The 20,318-nt window shown below is 55.1% G+C and overlaps 6 protein-coding genes across 6 annotated transcripts; 1 reads left to right on the forward strand and 5 right to left on the reverse strand.

Moving 5' to 3' along the window:
* Positions 1–1,214: 1,214 nt before the first annotated feature.
* On the reverse strand, positions 1,215–1,738 carry CGCS363_v003191 (60S ribosomal protein; the record flags this gene model as incomplete). Its single annotated transcript, XM_036635040.1, has 3 exons — positions 1,215–1,493; positions 1,549–1,661; positions 1,720–1,738. The coding sequence occupies 3 exons, from the start codon at positions 1,736–1,738 to the stop codon at positions 1,215–1,217; spliced, it is 411 nt and encodes a 136-aa protein (XP_036500838.1).
* A 673-nt stretch (positions 1,739–2,411) lies between these two features.
* CGCS363_v003192 (Cytochrome c oxidase assembly protein COX11) lies at positions 2,412–3,388 on the reverse strand (the record flags this gene model as incomplete). Its single annotated transcript, XM_036635041.1, has 4 exons — positions 2,412–2,470; positions 2,523–2,976; positions 3,038–3,107; positions 3,165–3,388. The coding sequence occupies 4 exons, from the start codon at positions 3,386–3,388 to the stop codon at positions 2,412–2,414; spliced, it is 807 nt and encodes a 268-aa protein (XP_036500841.1).
* Positions 3,389–3,747: 359 nt separating this feature from the next.
* CGCS363_v003193 (uncharacterized protein) lies at positions 3,748–5,452 on the reverse strand (the record flags this gene model as incomplete). The annotated part of the gene is made up of 3 exons (XM_036635042.1): positions 3,748–4,669; positions 4,719–5,136; positions 5,188–5,452. 3 exons carry the CDS (start codon positions 5,450–5,452, stop codon positions 3,748–3,750), a joined length of 1,605 nt encoding a protein of 534 aa, XP_036500840.1.
* Positions 5,453–8,889: 3,437 nt separating this feature from the next.
* vti1 (Vesicle transport v-SNARE protein vti1) lies at positions 8,890–9,711 on the forward strand (the record flags this gene model as incomplete). Its single annotated transcript, XM_036635043.1, has 3 exons — positions 8,890–9,069; positions 9,135–9,553; positions 9,624–9,711. 3 exons carry the CDS (start codon positions 8,890–8,892, stop codon positions 9,709–9,711), a joined length of 687 nt encoding a protein of 228 aa, XP_036500843.1.
* A 503-nt stretch (positions 9,712–10,214) lies between these two features.
* On the reverse strand, positions 10,215–14,032 carry RRP12 (Ribosomal RNA-processing protein 12; the record flags this gene model as incomplete). The annotated part of the gene is made up of 2 exons (XM_036635044.1): positions 10,215–13,907; positions 13,964–14,032. The coding sequence occupies 2 exons, from the start codon at positions 14,030–14,032 to the stop codon at positions 10,215–10,217; spliced, it is 3,762 nt and encodes a 1,253-aa protein (XP_036500842.1).
* Positions 14,033–14,553: 521 nt separating this feature from the next.
* On the reverse strand, positions 14,554–17,053 carry CGCS363_v003196 (uncharacterized protein; the record flags this gene model as incomplete). Its single annotated transcript, XM_036635045.1, has 4 exons — positions 14,554–14,565; positions 14,620–14,887; positions 15,010–16,885; positions 16,942–17,053. The coding sequence occupies 4 exons, from the start codon at positions 17,051–17,053 to the stop codon at positions 14,554–14,556; spliced, it is 2,268 nt and encodes a 755-aa protein (XP_036500845.1).
* Positions 17,054–20,318: the final 3,265 nt, after the last annotated feature.

Consider the following 20,318-nt stretch of genomic DNA (forward strand, 5'->3'; position numbering starts at 1 on the left):
TGTAAGATGTCAACCCTAGCCAACCTCCTCTTCCTTCCTCCATAGAAAATGCAATAGATATGAATGATAAACCAATGTATCGTTGATTCCCTGATGGCTTACTTTGGCTTCAGTCTCAAGTAGCGACTACGACTGTTCCGCCGACTTACAAGGCCCGCCGGGGAAAAACGCGGGACTAGGCGATATGATTGAGCCAAGAACGAAATGTTGCGATCAAGCCATCATTCCCGAGAACTTCCCGCAAGTTGAGCGCCTTCCGCAGCATCACTTGGCTTGGAGACCGACTCAGATTGCAATTGGCGACGGCCTTGAGTAGCGCCCATGGACGGCAGGTATGAAGCAGGGAAACGAGGGTGCTGGAACTTGTGTGTATTGGTCTTGTAACCTATCTACCAGTTGTATACGCAGCAGCACCTTGGGCTACCTTACAGCAATTGCCTTGATCTTTTCAAGACAACCGGAGGTCATGGCAAAAGACAAAACGCAAGGAGAAAGTATGTACCTCACCATCAAATTTCCGACCTCATAGACAAAGCTCAGTGAAAATCTTCGGGCGAGAGCAGGAGAGTGGTGATTCCAATTGGAAAGTCTCTCCTACCGGGTTACTCTTCGCCAGTCGTATACCTCGAAAACCATGGATCTTGTTGGTTAACGCGGAGATATCCTAGCGTACATGCACACGAACTTCTACGACGGACCTACCATTCAGAGGCATTCCAATTTCATGTAAGGGAACGAGTATCCTCTTCGCCAGCAGTGCTGTGGTCAGGTTAGCAAGTCACAACATGTGTGTAGCAAAAAGGGGAGTGTGGCCCCGAGACAGCATCGCCCCGGGAGGGGCGGGCGATGGTGGCTTCGGGAGAACCTCCCATGGAGCACTTCACGGAAGACGTGGAAGTGGCCATTGAGAAAGAGTATTTCTCATTTCATTTTCTAGAAACTTTTTTGCTTTTTAGCCTTGTGATTCCCTCATGTCCTTTCCCATTCCAGGCAATGCCATTGCCAAAACGCGTTCAAGGTGTTGCGTCGTCATCGCAAAACGCCGTCGATGGATATCGTAGTATGTCATTCCCGCCGCCGTGCTTTTGAGTAATACCGTTTTGTGTTGTCCCTTGAATTGCCGCTGATCGTTGGGTGAATCCCAGCCAGAGACAGAACTTTTTCAAACCCTGCTCAGGATGGGATGGTCGTCATCATTTGACATTGGAGAAAATTTAGGCGGAGGCGGTGGACTTGACGCGGAGCTCGCGGCCGACCTTGATGCGCTCAAGGATGGACTCACGGTCCTTGTCGAGCTTGAGCTTGGTGATGACGACGTTGGAGGGGTGGATGCCCAGAGGGACGGACTGGCCGGAGGCCTTGTCGCGGACGACGCGCTCGACGTGGACGACGTACTTGAGGCGGTAGACGGAGGTGATCTTGCCCTCACGGCCCTTGTTGGTGCCGCGGACAATGGTGACCTCGTCGTCCTTGCGGATGGGGATGCTGCGGACCTTTGTGGGAGTCAGTATCTGTCGGTTGGAAGTCCATCGCGGCGGGTTGACGTACGTTGTACTTCTCACGGAGCTCCTTGGAGAGGGGAGCGCTCATGATGAAGCGACGGGTGCTGGAGGGGGCACCGAAGTGGGCAGCGCGCGACTTGCGGCGGCTGGAGTGAACCACTTTGCGAGAAAGTCAGCATTTTTGTCAATTGGTCGCAACAGTAGCAGCGGAACGTACTCTTGTTAACCTTGGTCATTTTGGCTGGGCGTTAGTAGGAACGTCGTTGGGCGGGAATGAGTTCGTGATGGTTGTCGGAGAGCGGAATGTCCAAAAGGAAAGTGAAAAAAAGTTTCGACAGGCCATGGTCGATTTTGCACGCCCACACGAAATTCGGCTGCAGGCTGACACGTGACCAAAAACTGCCCTAGGTGGTCCACGTGATGGTTCCCGAACGGTGGTCCAAGCTTCTGTACCTGGCGAAACTTTCGAAGGTCCGCCGCATCGGCGATAAGATAACGAATCTCAGCTCGCATGTCGCCAGTGTATTTACCATGGGACGAGTCCAGACAATGAAGTCATGCACTTTTTCCTTCTCTAGAGTGAGCTTTTCACAAAATACCTGGATATGATTGTGTATGGGCACTCAAGCGTCCATGCTTCTCGGTTGCCTCTACAATGTTCACAGGCCTGCGGTATTTTCTGACCATTGCCGGAATGATATCCTACAGATGTCCACCTACATGTCGCTTACTTCATGTCCTCAGATGCTTGTGGCCTATAAACGCCTGTCAAAATGCGCCTCCTTTTGAAATGCTATAGCTTCTTAGTATGACACGGGCGTAGGAGCCCAATCTTTTTGTACAGTAGTGTTTCGGTGGATGGTGTTGGAGTGGCGATATCCCGCAGTGCGGATTCGTTCAGATCATGGGTTACTTCTGTTCAATCGGCACAGGTGCCTTGAACCTGCCATTGTCGTCGTACTTGGCCTCTGTTCAACTCGTGAGCGACAATCCAACACTATACGAACCAACAAAACGTACTGAAGAAGGTATAATTCAACGTCACAGTCTCGATACCGCGCATGTTGACGTCGTTTACGATATCCGGGTCAAGGTAGAAAAACACGGGCATGTCGACCGTCTCGCCCGCATTCAACCGCTGCTCTTCAAAACAAAAGCATTGGATCTTGCTAAAGTACGGCGCCACCTGCCCAGGAGTCACGCTGTAAGTCGCCACGCCGATGATGTCCGTGTCGGAGGTGTTCGTCGCCGTGTAAAACGCCAGCGCCGTCTCGCCGGGGAGCACGCGCACCTCTCTCTGCTGCGGCGTGAACTTCCAAGGAAGCACGTCGGAGACGGAGGAGCTGAATGTGACGCGGATGCGGTTGGCCGAGGTTACAGGGACCAGGCGCGAGGCGAGGCCGTCTTCGCTGTAGTCGACATCGGGGCCGTGGGCACGGATGGGTTGGCCACCCCAGCCTGTTGTTTGGCAGATCTAGAACAGACGTGTCAGATTTTCTGATTGCATATCTGCAGAAAGAGAAGGGAATGCGCACCATCTTGTAGAGAGGGACGGAGCCGTATGACAATGCGACCGTACCAAGGATGATGCTGAGGGTGTAGTACCTGCGTACTCTCTTAGCAACCGTTTCGAGGCCCAATTGAAAAGGTATGTGTTCCTACGCTGTCGTAGCGTTCTTCCGTCTGTAATGCGCATGTACCTGCTCCATGGACGGGGCGCCGCCGAAGCTAGGACCGGTTTGCTGCTTCGGCGAAGGTGTGGTCGATGCGGCGCGGCGGGCGGCGGGAGAGGCGAGGTTTCGAGGGGAGGGGCGGGCGTGTTGGCAAAAGAAGCAGCTCCATCTCTGTGCCGATTGACGCCATGGAAGGCGCGGTAAGGCGTTCATGATCGCGGGGGTTTTCGCGGTTTGAGGATGGAGGGTTTGGGTATCATGCCATTCGGGAATTCGAGGTGAGGTGGGTTGAGCTTCTGCGCCGGCAGACGCCGAAGTTACCGGGACGGGTGGGGTTTGTTCCGCACCACCGGGCTTTGACTTCAGCGGTTTTTAGGGGTCCTTGCGCTGAGGGGCTGGGTGGACATCCCGCTGTAGGTCCCTGGGGCATGTGCTTCACTCACTGGACGACTACTGACTTGCATGCATCGACACGACACCTGCATATCTGCGTGGTATCGACCTTGCTTTGGGTGATGGGAATTTAATAGGTAGGTATCTATTTACGGTGGATTGCCAGCCTGTAAGCTGCCTCATGCAGCCTTCCCGTTCTTGACGGCCCTTTTCAGGCGGTTTGCACGCGGAGTAACAACCCTCATCGCTGCGCCAATGGCTCTCTCCAACACTCTCACAACAAACACCTGAATTATGAGAATGATGAGTCTCACAAACAAATCAGCAAGTCCCAGTGAGGGCTTCCTCCCTCGGCTGTACGTGGAATCGACAAACTGGAACGGCAGCTTCGCGTAGAGGTGATCCTGTGCAATGTGCAGACCGCTGCTGAAGCCGTCTTCGTGAAAGCCGTACTTCGTCCATGCTCCGGCGTAACTGATTCCACGCTTGTTCTGAATGCGTGGCAGTAGCTTCTGTGCGCGAACGGCCTCCGGGGTGTAGAGGGGGTGGCGGTAAGTGAAAGAGCCCTGGATCGTGTCCGGGTTCGGCTGGTGCAGGGGGTTCATCGTGACGAGGACATCGCCGAAGGTATCGCGGGGGATATGCTGCAGAATGTTCATGTTGTACGTCAAGGAGACCTGGTCGATATTCTGCTTCCCAGTTGAGGGTGATGAGAGAGTGAGGTAGTTCCAGCTCGACCAGGCCTTCTCTGAGGCTGGCATGTGCGAGAGGTCGGAGTGCAGCACGACTGAGTTCTCTGACGTCTTGAACGCAGACAGAATCTCCTTCTCCTCTGGCGTTGCGGATGACCCAATTATCCTGAGGGCCTGGTCTCCATGAGTTGCCAAGATGACATGGTCGTATACATCGGACTTTCCGTTGTGGGTGTGGACTCGTACTCTGCCGTCCTCCTCACTCGTGACCTGGGTGACTTGCGTGTTAAGGAAGAGGTGGTTTGACGGGAATCCGTGCATCACGGCGTCGATGTATGACTTTCCACACTTCTTCAGGGTGAGCCACTGCGGTCTGGTCGAAATGGTTGACAGGAGATGGTGATTCCACCTGCTCTGATGTCAGCATCAACAATTGTCCATCAGCGGGAAATACTTACATGAAACGAACGAGGGTGACAGCTGGGAAATCGAGTGTGCACTTGTCCGGGCTTGTGCTCCACACCGCAGCGGTCATGGGAATAAGGTAGTCGTCCCTGAAGGCGTCCGAGTAGCCTTCCCTGTCGAGGTATTCGCCAATCGTCTCCTCCCGCCTTGCTCCCTTGCTGTACCCATTCATTGCGGCGGCATCATTCTCATCATCGGCCATCAACAAGTCCAGGGCAAACTGATTGAAGCGGATAATGTCGAAGATCATCCTCCACATGCGCAGCGAAAAGATGTTCTTGCGCTGGGAAAAGAGGGCGTCCAAGCTCGTGCCGGCCCATTCGAATAAGCCGTGATCTCGCGTTACACCGAACGTCATCTCCGTCGGGACTGTATCCACCTTGACCCTCTTCAGAAAGTTGATGAAGTTTGCTGTTCACCGTGTGAGTAGAAGCCCTCATCTAGCCAGCATGGTGAACTCACGGTACGTCGCCGCGTTGAGGACGATGAATCCCGTGTCGACCCTCGTCTCATACTTTCCATTCTTCCAAGTTACGGTATTCGTGTGTCCGCCGAGCCTTGACGCGGCCTCATACATGTAGACATCATGATAGCTTCGATTCAACGCCCAGAGGGCAGCAATGCCGGCACATCCACTGCCGACGACGGCGACCTTTTTCCTAAGCTTCGGGTCAATGGGGGAGCCCACAGAACCCACGGATTCCAACGACGGAGGTCGACGGGGCATTATTGAAGCGGTAGACATCACTGAGACACCTGCAAACGGTACGAACAATGCAGAGCCTGAAGTTTGGCCAAGCCACGTCTCGTGGGTGCAGGTTGAGAAGAGATTTTGCGATGTTACAGTAGCATAAGGTGTATAAAAGGCAAGAGCGGGCAGAAGAAAGAGACAGGAATCGAGGAGGCCGGTAAGCTTCGCAGCTTGCGCAGCTCTCAGCCCGAAATGTCTTGGAATGGCGGGGTCCAAGGTGCAAGCCACGGGCGTCGATTTGGGGAAGAAGAACAATGGGATGGACGGGTTTCGCACATGCCAACCCCGCGCCACCGCTCATCCCAAACTTGGGTTTTTGGAGAAGAACAAAGTCTCGAGAGTCTCTGGGAGTCTGAGGAGTCTGAGGAGGCGAATGTGGTGGGCATGGTTGCACACACCGCACACACCGGGCTGTGGACCAATGCACCTAGTGCTGCAACTTGCGCAGGTGACGGACGGGTTCGGGGGGGAGGGGAGTGCGGCAGCGGTGGTAACATGCAGATACTTGGTGGACGAGCATGTGGGAAAGCGTTTGTACGGGGAAAGGATGAAAATCCACTGGCAGGAAGACATGCAGATAGACAGGGAACAACAGAACGAACAACTTACAGCGGCTGACCTGGCGCCATTCCTGCTCCGTTTCGTGGGTTTCCGGTATGGATCCGATATGGGTATCCCTCAAAGGACTGGACAGTAGAGCGATCGACACGTGGCTACCAACAAGCTGCAACGGGTGCGTCCTCCGATGTTTTTAAAATAAGTTTTGACAGCGACGAGGGCGAAGGGTATGGAGAGGAGGAGAGACGGTATGCAGATGTGTGTCGGGAAAGGGAGCGTTCGGTTCGGCCGCGGATCACGATGCGATGAAACGAAACTCTGCTGCCGGAGCTCCCAGGCGCAATGACGCTTGCATTGACAATCCCTGCAACCTGCGCGCCTGATCTTTACAAGTCCCCAGCGCTCCCCAGCCCCTCCTTGTTGCGACCTTCTTTTCGACTGTTCACGATCCCGACGCCACAAGGTGGCTGGCCGATTTTCTTGACCACACACTTGTCTAACGAAGACTGATTGAGGCTGATATGGGGAACAACGTTTGATAGTGCATCAGCTTTATTTGATATCTGACGAGTCCGCGCGACAGCTGAACACGTAAAGGGTGAGACGTCTTGCATGTCGCAGCCCAATAATCGCCTCAGGGGCGGTGACTATCGCCGGCGTCTGCAGCCTCGCATTTTCCAAGCTATTGCATCGCGAGACCCCTGACCTTTGGCATCTGTTCCTCAAAAGAAAAAGTTCGACAGGTGACTTGCAGAATCAGCAAGAGCGAGCGGTCCGTGGGGGAAAGGGTGACAGCAAATTCAGACGCGTCATACTCCCCCAAGAATGAATCAAAAAGACACGCGACACCGACTGGACCTCGAGCTTCTTCTTCGCAACCAGGGCAAGCCCTAGACAGCAATGAAAAAGAGGAAAAAGACACGCCTGTCAGACGTCCATCGACACCCACCCTGACCGTGCGCCCAAGGGCAAGACCACAGTCAGGGACGAGATCATCACCGCCTTCTATACAGCCCAAGCCTCAAGGGCAAGAGCCGCCCTCCAGAACGGAGAGTGCGAAAGCAACCAGAGTTCTTCACTCTAGGGTGTCGAGGATATCATTCATCAACCAGGGTGGGATCTGTGGCTCCTGTAGGGAACCAAGAATAGGTCGAATACTATAGAAATGATTCTCTGAAGTATTGTCGACATAAGGAAAAAAGAAGAAGAAAAGTCTAAGATTCGCGGCGAGAGGTTGCCTTTTTATAGATCTCTGGCGGACGGCCAAGACGCACGGGCCAGAGTGGATTTTTCTGTGGGGGTTTCTGCCTGCGGTGGGCGACGACGGCGCAAATTTTTGAAAAGAGGCGGGTGACCGCCTTGATATTGCCGCTTTTTCGGTTCGACATGTTGCTGATGGCAGAACTTGTCTTTGCAAACCACGGAAAGTGAGGGAGAGAGTCGATCCAAAGTGGTCTTTGTGGGCGAAGGCAGGTTCCAACCATTCGACTGCAGTTAGGCAGGTGTATTATGTTGCGAATGAGGTTCTGTGTCGTGGCGCATGACAGATGATTGATGCGCCTGGTAAGCGCGCAGAAAGCGTCTCTGAAAATCCCGTCACTTCCAACGCCTCTACCATCAGAGATTTCTCGAGATGCCTCCAGTCCTCTCGGTGCCTGGTTGACCCACATGGACGATAGTGGATAACTTTCACATGAAAATTTCAAGAAGCAGTCGGTCTGCCTACACTGTAACTCACGAGACGGACACGCAATATTGAGTCCCTGTCTTAAGACGTGGCATTGCGTCGGACATCAGGCAGATAGATATTCTCACACCCGGCATAGGTACTTGAGAATGACTTTCAGGAAATCCGTATGCCGAGATATCAGCTTCATCTTGTGATTCTTGGCAATAGGTTCATCGTCTCAACGGGGAAGTTTCCATGTTGACGTTGGGATCTGCACCAGCGGAAGTACCCATACAAACATAGGTCACCGCGGGAACTTCAGGCCAAGAGTGAGCCGTACGCGGCAATTTCTCTACCGTAGCAGCGTTCATGTCGCTTGTCTACGAGACACAGATCGTTTGGAGACATCAAACAGTGGTCTACGATGAAAAATGTCGAGCACTCAACGGGATCGGAAAACGTGAGATCGAGTTCCCAATTCTTAAAAGCGACGTGACGAAGCATCCCCCCGAAAGGAGACACCCACCATCCTTCTGCCCGGCTTAAGTTCAACTCGACGTCCGTCAGGCACCGAAATGCCAGTCGACGCAGAGCCGGTTTTCCTCGAACCGGGGGTATAATCAACTTGAAGGAAAAAGAAGAGAAAGGGAAAAACTTCGTTTGCGCCGCCAAACTGCCATTAAAAGCCTGCAGCGGACGGGGCCAGCAGCCGGTGCACGGTCCAGAACGGTCACGTGTTTCTGGCGCTCTCCAGGCACCGGCCGCACTAGCCACTGTGGACCTGAGCGCCTCGTTAGACCCATTGGAGCACCAGCCACTCGGGAGCATGATGTCGCCAAGGCCGGTCCAGACTTACGCATGCTACTTGCGACCGACGACCTTCCAACAACGCAATCGCTCGCCCCCCATCCCACCCTTTGATCGCATCCGGCCGTTCCAGCGCTCCTACAACATCAACGTTCCCGACAACCCTATCTGTTTCTGCAATTCGGCTCCCGACGAAACGACGTTCGCATTCGCCGTTAGACTACACGCAGAAGTCCATTAAGGAGGCGCTCCGCTCTCCATCCCGGGTACCCGCCGTCTCCTAATCGCCGTCGAGGGCGAACACCATCTCTCCCGCTTGCTTGGCCGAGCCCTCTAATCATCCTCGAAACCGCCGACTTCGACGCAGCACTCGCCCAAGATGTCCAACCCTCTCGAGACCGAGCCCGGCTCTGAGCGCTTCAGCGACTACGAAGCCGAGCTCAAGCTCGTCCAGGCCGACCTGGTCCAGAAGCTCGACCAGATCCCCGAGCTCTCGGGTGAGCCGCGCAAAGCAGCTCTCAGCTCCGCAGAGCGCGCCCTCGAAGAGGCAGATGAACTTGTAATTACGAGCCCCATAACCCTAAGCAAGTTGGTCCAGAGGGTGCTAACAGTGACATATCACAGCTCGCCCAGATGCGCCTCGAAAAGGCAAACATCCCAACGACCCTCCGCTCCAAGATCAACGCCCGCTTCCGCAACCACGAATCCGACATCGACTCCCAGAAGCGCAAGCTCCGCTCCCTTGCCGACGACCGCGCCGCCCTCTTCGGCGCTCGCTATACCGACAACCCATCAGGCTCCGGCCAAGACGTTCAGCTCGAGCAGCGCCAGCAGCTGCTCAACGGCACCGACCGTCTCGACCGCTCCACTCAGCGCCTCAAGGCCTCCCAGGCTCTGGCCAACGAGACGGAGTCCATCGGTGCCAGCACCCTCGCTGACCTGCACCGCCAGCGTGAAACCATCCAGCACACCCATGACCGCCTCCTTGAGAGCGAGGGATACGTGGACCGTAGTGTCAAGACACTGCGGGGGATGGCCCGTAGGTAAATATCGTCCTTTACCCCATCTACTGGACTGGAATGATTTCGAAATGCTAACGCAGGTACGCTGTAGGATGGCTACCAATCGGGTGATTACCATCTCCATCATCACGATTCTCGTTCTCCTTATTGTCGCCGTCATTTTCAGCAAGTTCAGGTGAAGCAGCAGCATCGGCAGCAGCAGCCACCCACTGGGTTCGGAGTTTTGGGTTGTACGTTTATCATCACGATGTGCCATTGGTTTCTCGGGAGCTTCGTGGGGTTGTTGTATTATGTGTCCCCCCGCGTGTTTTATGCAAAGAGAATGGGCTTCAATGCATGTTATATAACGATGTGAAAAGATGAAGCCCCTGGTCTGGGTTTTAAGCCGGCCGCAATTCGCAACAGAGACGTCTTTCTCTCAATCTCTGTCTCTCTCTTTTATTCTAATCAAATCGTGCTACGATAAAACACAAACCTGCACGTCATGCATAAAATAGATGGGATCACGAGTCGTTCGTATGTAAATACCAATTTCGTTCTTCTTTTTCTCTACCTGCCGTTAAGACGCCACGTGAAAGACCCTTTTCGAAAAAGAGGGATCGCTTTTTACCTCATTTAGACGGGTATAATCAGACTGTACATCCCAAAGAAAAAACACACACACATATACCAGACGTATCCACTACCTTCGGCCACCACCTCTGCCGCGGCCCTTGTTCACACCACCACCAGACATCGGGCCCCGTCTCCTCTCCTCACCAAGCCCCTTGCGCCCGGCAGCGATACCGCCCCTGCCACCACGTCCGCCACGCGCACCACCGCCACGGCCACCACGACCGCCACGGAAAGGCCTGCCGCCGGCGCCGCCTCTGTTCCTGTCGACCTGCGCCTTGACCGCAGCAGCGTCGCCCTCGTCCATGTCTTCCATGTCCTCGTCGTCCTGGCCGCGCTTGTTGCTGAACTTGAGCTTGCCGCCGCGGCCCTTGCGCGCGACATCCTTGCCCTTGAGCGCCGCGACGTAGGCGTTGACGCCGGAGCCTTCGCCGGCGCCGCCGTCGACCTCCATCTCGTCGTCGCTGTCCTTGCCGAGGATGAGCTTGCCGTCAAGGTCCATCTTCGCCTTGGACCGTGCCGGCTTGCGCATCTTGACAGGCTTGGTCGAGGAGATGTTGGCGAGCGCGTTGCGGTCGAGCAGGTCGAGCGGCTCGTCCTCGTCCTCGACGATGTACGTGTTTCCGCCCTTGCGGTTGCCGCGCTTGGCCTTGAAAGCGGCGGCTCCCTCGCCGTCGTCGGAATCATCGTCATCAGAGCCGTCCGAGTCGCTGCTGTAGAGGGCCTGGTCGAGCTCGTTGTCGAACTTGCGGCCGTGGCGGGCGTCGCCGTCGTCGTCGCTCTCCTCGCCGGCCTGGCGGGCGGCCTCCTTCTTCTTCTTGCTGCGCTCCTTGGTCTTGCGGATGTTGTTGATGAGCTTGCGGTCGGACTCGGGGCAGTTCTGGTTGACGAGGTCGTAGCCGAACTTGCGGACCATGCGCTCGAGGATGTGGCGGACCTTGCTCTTGAAGTGGCCCTTGTGCTCGTGGCCCCAGATGATGAGATTGGGGATCAGGCTCGACAGGCGGGGGATGACGAGCTCCGAGGGCAGGCTGACGACGCAGATCTTGACGAAGCCCAGGACGCTCTTGACGATCTCGCGGTTGTTGGAGGTCAGGAACAGGTCCATTGTTTGCACGAGGTCGGCGAGGGTGTTTGTGCTGAAGGAGCGACGGAACTCGTAGAGGACGCGGCTAAGGGCCGTGATGGAGGCGGAGATCATGTGCGGCGTGCTGCCAACGAGACCGGCGCTGACCATGGTGAGGAACTCCTCGATGTTGGCCTTGCCGGCGGGTGCGTCGGCGGGCATGTGCGGGACCTTGGAGTTGTCAATGGTGGCGTTGTTGGCGGCCTCCATGCGCTGGCCCATCTGGACGAGAAGGTCATAGGCTGCTTCTCTGGCGCGCTCGTTGTTCTCCTTGCAGCAGATGACGACCTCGCTAAGGATTGCGGGGATGAAGTGAAGAGAGGTGTCGGGGATGAAGGCGAGGAGAGATGAGAGGGCGCCCAGACGCTCACGGCGAGCTGGAGCGGAGACCTTCTCAGCACTGTTGAGGAACATTTGTTGCAGCTCGTCGGTGCGCTCTTGGAGAGCGAGCTTGCCAGTCTCGGACTCGGCCAGACGAGGAACCAGCTTGTAGGCCTTCTTCTGCAATTGCGGCTCGTTCTCCTTGAAAATGATGACGGCGGCGATCTCGAAAAGAGCAGAGAAGCTTTCACGGGGCAGGTAGACCGAGATGGTGATGATCAGGTCCATAAGCGTGTTGCTCGTTGACGGCATTTGTTCCGAGGACTTCTGCTGCTGCTTGGGCTTCTCTTGCTCGGCAGTCTGCTGCAGTTCCGCTGCGAGCATTTTGCTGACGCGATCGAAGGTCTCAACAAGCTCCTTCTCGGGAGTGACGCTCAGGAAAGCGTTGATAGTAAGTAGGATAGGTCCCCTTGACTGGGGCAGGGTCTGCGTGTAGACGTTGAAGAGGACAGCCAGCATATTGGCCGCAAACCCGCCCAAGTGCTCCAGGTTCTTCTTCGCTGTGGCCCTGGAGACACGGCTCTGAAGGACGAGGTCTTCCTCAGCGTCCTCAATAGAGGCGATGGCCTGGTTCGACTCAATAAGGATCTTGAGCGCACGGCAAACCTCCAGGCGCAACTCAACCTGCTTGTACAAAATGTTGGCCAGAAGCTCAGCAAAAGCCTGGTCAAATGCCTCAGTCAGGTCGAGGGGAAGGTCGCAGTATCCCGGCAGAGTCGCCCAGATTTGTTGCACGAGGGTCTCGAAGATCTTGACCTCCATCGTCTTCTCCGCCTTACCATGGTCCAGGACCCTTTGGAACATGAGCTCACTCAGAGGAACCATCTCGCGGCGGAAGTGAGCAAGGTTGGTGTTACTGACGTAGTCGCGGAGGATGGGGAACATCCACGCACGACCCTGCTGGCCCTTCACGGGCTTGGCCAGGTTCAAGGGAAGGATAGAGAGCACCGCCTCAGGGCCCATGGCGCGGATGGCCTTTCCAATGACCTCATCGGCCTCCTTTTTGCCCTGGAAAGAATCGCTACCACGAAGATCGCCAACGGCCTTGGTGATGTTGAGCATCATGGGGTGAGCGCGCCACCTCAGGGAATCAAACATGGCTCCGAATACATTGAAGCTCTCCATCCAAGCCTGCTGATACTTTACGCTAAGAAGGGTCTCTGCAATCTTGGCAATCTTGTCCAGAGTCTTCTCGTCGTAGATGGATGGTTCGAGGATGACTTGCTTAGGAACGCAGTTTGCAAGAAACGAGACTAGGCACTCAGACGCAGAGACACGGATGTTGTGGGCGGAAGACTCCAGGTACTGGGCGACCATGGAGAAGATCTCGGGCAAGTTCTGAAACACATCCTCGGGCTCAAGCTGCGCAGAAACGTCGTAGCCCCTTGAAAGAATTGCGAGCCATGGCGGAATAAGCTGGGTGTCGTTTGCAGCAGGGCGCAATTCGGAAATGATCTCCATAAGTCGGGGGAGCTTGGCCGAAGCAACCTCATCGGCCATGCCCTCGAAAATCATCTCAAAGATCTCAAAAGAGGCCATAGTCATGTACTCGTTGCCTGATCTGGAAATACCCAGGAGCAGCTCGCACAGAGACTCAATCTTCTTGCTGGGCCAACCACCGCTGGAGGACGCGACGGTCTTGATGAGCTGGAGGGCGTGGATCAGAGCGGGATCGTGCGCTGACTCGGCTCCATTCTTCTGCTTCCTGGCCTGCGCAGCCTTGGTGGCCAAATCTTCTAGGTTCGCAAGAGCGGTGTGCGCGCACATGTCGGCGGCCGGGTGATCTAGCGAAGGACTCGGAGGCGGGTTCGTCAGAACCTTGCGTAGGGCCTCTTGCGCCCTCTTTCGGATCTTCGGGCGATGGTCGAGGGCAAGGTTCAGCAGACCAGCAACGGCTCTTCGGGGGCCAATTTGGGTGATGCCCAGCTCCCAGGCGGCGGAATCCTGCGCGAGCAGCAGAGACTCCAGGCAGCCGATAGAGGACCTGAGAAGTAGGGCTTCGGCATCTTCGAGGAGGAGGACGGGGGCGAGGGAAGTGAGGATCTGGGTGAACTTCGCTCGGAGGATTGGTTGGGGCGCAAACGGGGTAACGGTATCGAGCAGGTAGACAACGGACGTCGTTGTTTCGGAGGCAACGTTGCCGCTCTCGACGGCTTGTGTGAGAAGGGCCAAAAGGGCGGCGAAGTAGCCGGTCGGTGTAGGCTCAGTTTTCTGCTCCTTCAATGTCGTGTCGACCGCCTCGAGGACTACTGCGGTCTTGACGTCGGTCAGTGACATACCCTCAAGAAAAGAATGACCCGAGCAAACCATACCCTCTTCTGGCTCTGGAGGCCGGGGGACCGGATCTTGTCCAGCTTCTCGGCAAGAGTTGGAGTCGACATTGTGCTTGTCGTGTTCCAATCCGTCGGGACCAACTGTGGAAGACGATGGGACCGATGCTTCCAAGAGCGATTCCCACCCAAATTTTTTTCCCAGGCGCAAAAAAAAAATCCTTATCGTAGCACACCCCGCCCCTCGCTTATCGCAAATGTATACAGTGCATTTCGTCGCATCTCGGGCAAGTTCCCTACATTCGCACTGTCCCATCAACCGGCTTGCGCTCGAGCAACATCGTAATCACAATTGACGGACGACTTCATTCACCATTCCTGAATACCACATACCAAGCAAAGTTGGCTTTTGGCCTCTGACACTCTACGAACAAGGCATTTTTGACCGTGTAGTATATCAATTCTCTATTGCATCTGTTTTTGTCCTTCTGCCATTCGGTTTGATCGTATTCATACCATTATTCGTCATTACACCCCTGAATACTTGAAATCATGCCTTGATCTGGGCTTCTGAACGCACTTCATAATCATACATTGGATAGCAATTTCTCGCAACGTTCGATGTGATGCGTCTACTTGATTTGCTGTGCGCGACGGTCAGTGTCTTTCTCGATGTGGTCTATCCACAAACAACTTACAATGGAACGATGAGGAGGCTGGTTCTCGGGCCGACCATCGGCTGAGATAGCCAGGCGGCTAAGCGCCGCATGAAGATTGTCATTGTCATTTGCCTTAGCAGGAGACAAGCGGACAGGCTGTCCTGCGGCCTTGACGATGGCAGGAGAAAGTGAAGCGGCAGCGTGGCCGATGGAGTATTGCGGAAGGTAACCCTGGGCATTCTCTGACGTGACGGCGCCGGGAAGAGCGGCCGCAGTGGCAGTCACTCGCTCAGACCAGGCGCGAACGCTGTAATTTGTCAGCGATAATCTCGACGAAGATAGACGGAGGTGATAGAAGACAGAGAGACGACAGAAGGCACAGGAAAGGCCAAATGAAGTGGTGATGAGAGACAATGACAGCTGACTCACCAAGAGTTGAAGTACGCCCGTTCTGACTCCGTCTCGCCAATCTGGTCAGACGAGCCGGAACTATCCTTCGACTCGACACCTTGGCTGTTGAAGTAAGCTACCGGGCGAAGCTTGTTGCCACTGCGAGGCTTCATGGGAGAAGTCACATTATCCGACTTCGTAGCTCGCTTCTGGTCGCGCTCGCGGGCCGACACGGTTCTGGTCTTCAACACATTGCGGTATGGCTCCAGAGGCGCGAACGGATCCAGGTCAGTAGCGGCAGGCAGCGAGAAACCGTAGTCCTTCTCGGGTCTTCCCGTGGGCAGCTTCTCGACGACATTGCCTTCGGGCCGGGGCTGCTTCTCGGGAGAGACTGGGTAGAAGTCCTTGCCATCGAACTTGGGGAACTTCTTGCGCAGGTGCACGGGGGCATCGGTCCAAAAGAGGTGTTTGGCCATCTCCTCGTCTTGCGTAAGAGAGCGATGGTAGATGTAGTCGCGAAGATCAGGGCTAGGGTCCAGTCCGAAAGGCACCTCCCCAACAAGATAGGGCAGTCCCAGGCCCGCGTTATCACGGGCGAAATTGGAGAACGCGTCGTCGGCTGGCGTAGGGGGCATGGAAAGATAGCGGCTCTCCTCCAAATTGGCGGGAATGGGGCCGTGGTACCTACCACCGTTGAAGGCATCCTTGGGCTTGTCTTGAACTGTCTTTCGCTGGATCGATACACTAGGCTCACGGATACTCTCAGCCTGCGGCTGGAAGACGGGAGCCAGAGCCGCAGAGGGCAGCAGAGAAGGCTTGAAAGAGGTGTCGACAGTTAGCTTGACCTTCTCCCTCTTGCGAGGCTTCGGCTTGTCATCGCCGTCGCTCTTGGTCTTGGCGTCGGCGCTGTCCTCAGTCTTGTCCGCCGAGTATTCACGACCCAAGTTGTTGCCGGCCTCGCGAGCCAGCTCCCCCTTGAGCTTGAGCTCAAAGTGCTGAATATCCCCCCGAAGCTGGCGTGCGTACTCCTCCATGTGTCGCTCATCGATTTGGTGACGATTGTATGCCAGCTGTGCCTCAGCTTTCTTGAGACTGGTGCGGAGGCCTGCGAGCTGGTTCTTTGTGATGATACTAGGTCGAATGCTCGAGAGGTACTGGTCAGAAGCGGCGTCACCAGAGGTGGGGGTCGGGGTGGGAGCGGTCTGGGGAATGCCGGCCGTCATGGGCGTAGGGGGATGCTGCTGCTGATAAACAGGGCCAAGAGGACCCATGATTGGGCCAGGGAACGGCATGCCCATAGGCATCATGGGGTGAGGAGGGAAGAACCATTGGCCGCCAAAGGGAGGTGTCATGAGGTAGCCGGGGTGCATAGGCATCGGCATCGCCGGCATACCAGGCTGCATGGGAGCCATCATCGGGTGACCAGGAAGGAATGGCATGTTGGGAGCTTGAGCCTGACCGAAAGGCAACTGACCATTGTTCTCTGTAAGTCTCTCCTTGCTGCCCTTGCCAGTGGGCGATGAGTGGGAGGGATCAAGAGTGTTGGGTACAATTCTTCCGCCCGCAGTCACGCGGACATGCGTAGGAGATCGTACGGCCTCGTAGAACTGCTCGAAACCTTTCCGCTTCTGGTCAGGCAGGGTCGGTCGCTGTAATACTGGCTCGGGGGCCAGGATCTCGGGCTCGGCATCTTGTCCGTCGAGTTGGCGGCTGCCCTGACCATCGAGCTGGTTGGCATCAGCAGCGGCGATAGTGGCGACAAAGGCTGGCTCGGGGAGTTGAGGAGGAGCTTGTGTCTTGACAATGGGTACAGTCTCCGATTCCGTGGAAGACGACTTGCGGGCCTCGACAGTGGCTGCTCTGGACAAGGAAGGCAGGCCTCTTCTGTAGCGCACTCTGTGGTTCATGATGTGGGCTGCAAACTTCGGTCAGTTTGCATAACAGCAACAAATGACAGCGATAGGTACGCACAGAGGACCTGGCTGTCTTTGGTTGTCTCGAACAACGCTTTCTCCATGGACAGCTCCCGCTTGGATCCCTTTAGGGCCAAGAGCTGGTCGGCGGTGTACTTTCGGGAAGCCATCGGTATCTCCGGACGACAGAGAACGAAGATGGGTGAAGCCGAGCTACGGCAACAAGGACGATGATGACAACGACGGTCGTTACAGTGAGCGAAATTGGTTGGTCTGCCAGGTAAGCTTATGAGAATGATGCGGCAAGACGGATGAGCAAGATAAGAAACAAGGAAGAGCGCCGTCCAGGTAAATACTGAAATGTAACGAGGGATGACGACGAAGGCAGCTTGAAATGGAAATTGACAGAGGCAAAGAAGATGCCAGCGACAACAGGAATCGAATAGACTTACCAAGGTCGACCGAGCAATGGTCTCTTCGGCAAGCTGCCGCGTTCCAAAATTGAGGTGAAGCAAAGTGAGGCCGACGGTGAGGGTCGAGGTGGGTGATGTTGGGAGAAGAGTGGGGGTGGGTGAGGGTGAGGAGAGGAGAAGAAGTACGCGAGGAGATTTGGGGACTTGAAGATCAATCAGACAGGTGAGAGGGCAGCAAGTCCTCTCCAGAAGCGAAGGTGCGGGTGAGAAAGGAAGAACGAGGTGGGAAGGTGTGATGCCAGGCTGAGAGTGAAGAATTTTCAACAGATATCGTTGAGGGCAAGAGGAACGAGAACCTGGCCGACAGGGCAAGCACAACCGCATATTTGGTGGTCTTTCTTGCTACTGTTTGGATAAGTGAAGGAAGGAGTGAATTGTGCCTACTTGGTGCGCCGGTCTAGAAGGAGGGTGAAGGGAGTCAACTGGGCCAGCTCAATAGGGAAATTATGGACTTGCTGTGACTTCTTTCCATTAATTGCACCTGAGATGACACCGGGCTGGATGCTGTAAATGCTTTCACCAAGTGGCACCCAGCCTTCTGACACAGAGACAACAGATGAAATGAGACATTCTTTGATCCGATACGACGACATCAACTGGCACCAATTGCACGAAGGTCTTTCAAAGGCGTAGACCTCTGCAGCACTGTAGCTTGTGAGGAGGGTGCAACGAACTTTGCAGCACTTCTTTGTGCCATTGATGAATATTCTTTCTAGACTGCCCAAGACTGATTTAATTGTTGGGAAGCCACAACACACACTGTCCATAAGCAATATGATTACCCGTAGTGATCAGCAGTCTGAACCAGACATTAAGAGATCCAGTCAACTGGAGAAGCTGTTGAAGCAACTGCCTCTTCAGGTACAGGGAAAGAAGGCATGGGAAGCTTTGGGTCCCAGACCTGGAGTCAATGGGAAGGAGGAACCACGAAGTCAATATAAGGTGTTACCCACTAATTCAGATCGACAAACACGGAAGACAAGGAAGGTGGTGGCCAAGACGACGACGTTGCGTTGGCTAAGGGAAGGCGCGGGAAATTTGCGGTGCCCTTGCCATTATGTACCTTAGGTAGATGGATCGATAAGCGAGAAAACATGAGCTGCCATTAGGAATAACCCTTCCGCTTCTGCCAACGCATCTTGCCATAGCTGCCCCATCCATTCGCTACCTTACCTACCTAGGTAGCTAGGTATAAGGTAGCCTCCAGCTTTGCCGTCCTTCCGCATGGCAAAATCGACACCCCAAGCCTGCTTCAGTTTCTGCCATTACATCAACCTCCTCTCCCCACTCCACGCGTACAGTCCGATAGGGTGGGAAATCACTTCCGTTGAATATCTTTGGTACACGTCCAGTCGATTTATCCAAAGAAAGACGTGGAAACCGCGCATTCATCCTCGGCTACGAGCCCAGATACCAGACCCTTGTGAGTAAAAATTCGAACACCCAGAAAAACGCCAACGGGCAGTGACCACATTGGTTCTTGTTGCTGAATAGGAAATAGGTGGATGCCGTGCATGCTACCCTGCGCAGTAGTCGGCAGATCCTCGCAGGGATGTCTAGCAAACTGGCCCAACTGAGCTGACAAGCATGAGCATCCCAGAGGAGGGTGACGTCCCCATATGAGCTTGCCGCAATTCCGTCAAAATGCCATATGGCTGTGCTATTTGGATTTGAGAATGCTCTGTGTGCTGGAATGTCGTATCGTACGAGTTCGAAACACCGAAACCAGAGATGAAGCGCTGTATAGTCGATCCTTGTCGTACACCGCAAGGAGACGGAGCTGTGGGAGATGACCCAACTCTGTACTATCCCAATCGGCATCCAGGAGGACGGCACAGAGCTGAATCGACACTACCACCCAGAATCGTTGGTCCTTAGTTGGATCCTAGACCCGCTGCCCGTCGTCTGGATTGTCGGGGACAGGCACCGGAGGATCAGGTTGGGGCTTGGGGCGTGGCTTGTCACCCTCCTGCAATGGAGCAAATGCTGATGCCGTCTGCATATTGCGGGAGATGTCTTGGAGAAGGCCGCTGATACCCATGATTTGCTGCGTCTGGTTGTCCAGCCAGCACCAGTCTAAATATGTTTTTGGGTGGTAAGGTTGAAGAGGCGCCATACGAAAGCGAGATAGAGACCCGGTGCGGACGAGCATTGGTTCAAATACTGCAACAGCCGAGTGATCGAGAAAACAAAGACGAACGGGATGATAAAGACCGCCATCAAGGCAGGGAGGATGACAATCTGCATCTTTTTAAAGAGCTTCTTAGAGCCCTGCCTTACCTTGCCATGCCACCCCACCCCACCTTCGCCAGCCCAAGACGCTCGAGCGGCGGGAGGGATTGGATGCGGAGCTCACAGCCCTTTCGGAGGCCCTCCCAAGCTTCCAAGTTACCCGACGGTAGGGACGGGAAGGATGTTTTCTTGGTTCTCCTATGGGAGTCTCTGCCGAAGGAGCACGTGGCTCGCAGCAATGAAACCTCTTGATACTTTGATCACCAGGATGAGCTTCGAAGGCGACGAGCAAAAGACAATCGGCGGGCGGCGGTGGGCTGCTGGCGGGCGCCTCCCAGGAACCCCTCATAGTCTTGCCGGTATGACAGGCCCCGACCTGAAGTCTACTAGGAGTCGAGCTACGCACAGGCTCTCACCTGTCACACTTTCTTTTTATATATCAGGGACATATCACGGAGGATCATGGGTACGGACAGGGATACAAAACCTGCTTGGTCCGTCCAGCTGACGATGACCAAACACGGGACCAAATAATGAAAGACGGCGGAACACAAGACGGTCAGTCCAGATGGCGTGTCGAGCTCGACTCTGCCGCCCTTGCGGCCTGCGCACGCGCTTCATTCGGGGTTCTTGTATCACAACAGACGACTGCCCCGCTGGCATCAGCTCAAAACGAACGCTAGGGCGCAGCGTGGGAACGTCTTAGACCAGGCAGGCCGTCAAGGTTGGG

This window comes from Colletotrichum siamense (genome assembly GCF_013390195.1).
Source record: "Colletotrichum siamense strain Cg363 chromosome Unknown KSG_Cg363_contig02, whole genome shotgun sequence".
In the NCBI taxonomy this organism is placed as follows: Eukaryota; Fungi; Ascomycota; class Sordariomycetes; order Glomerellales; family Glomerellaceae; genus Colletotrichum; species Colletotrichum siamense.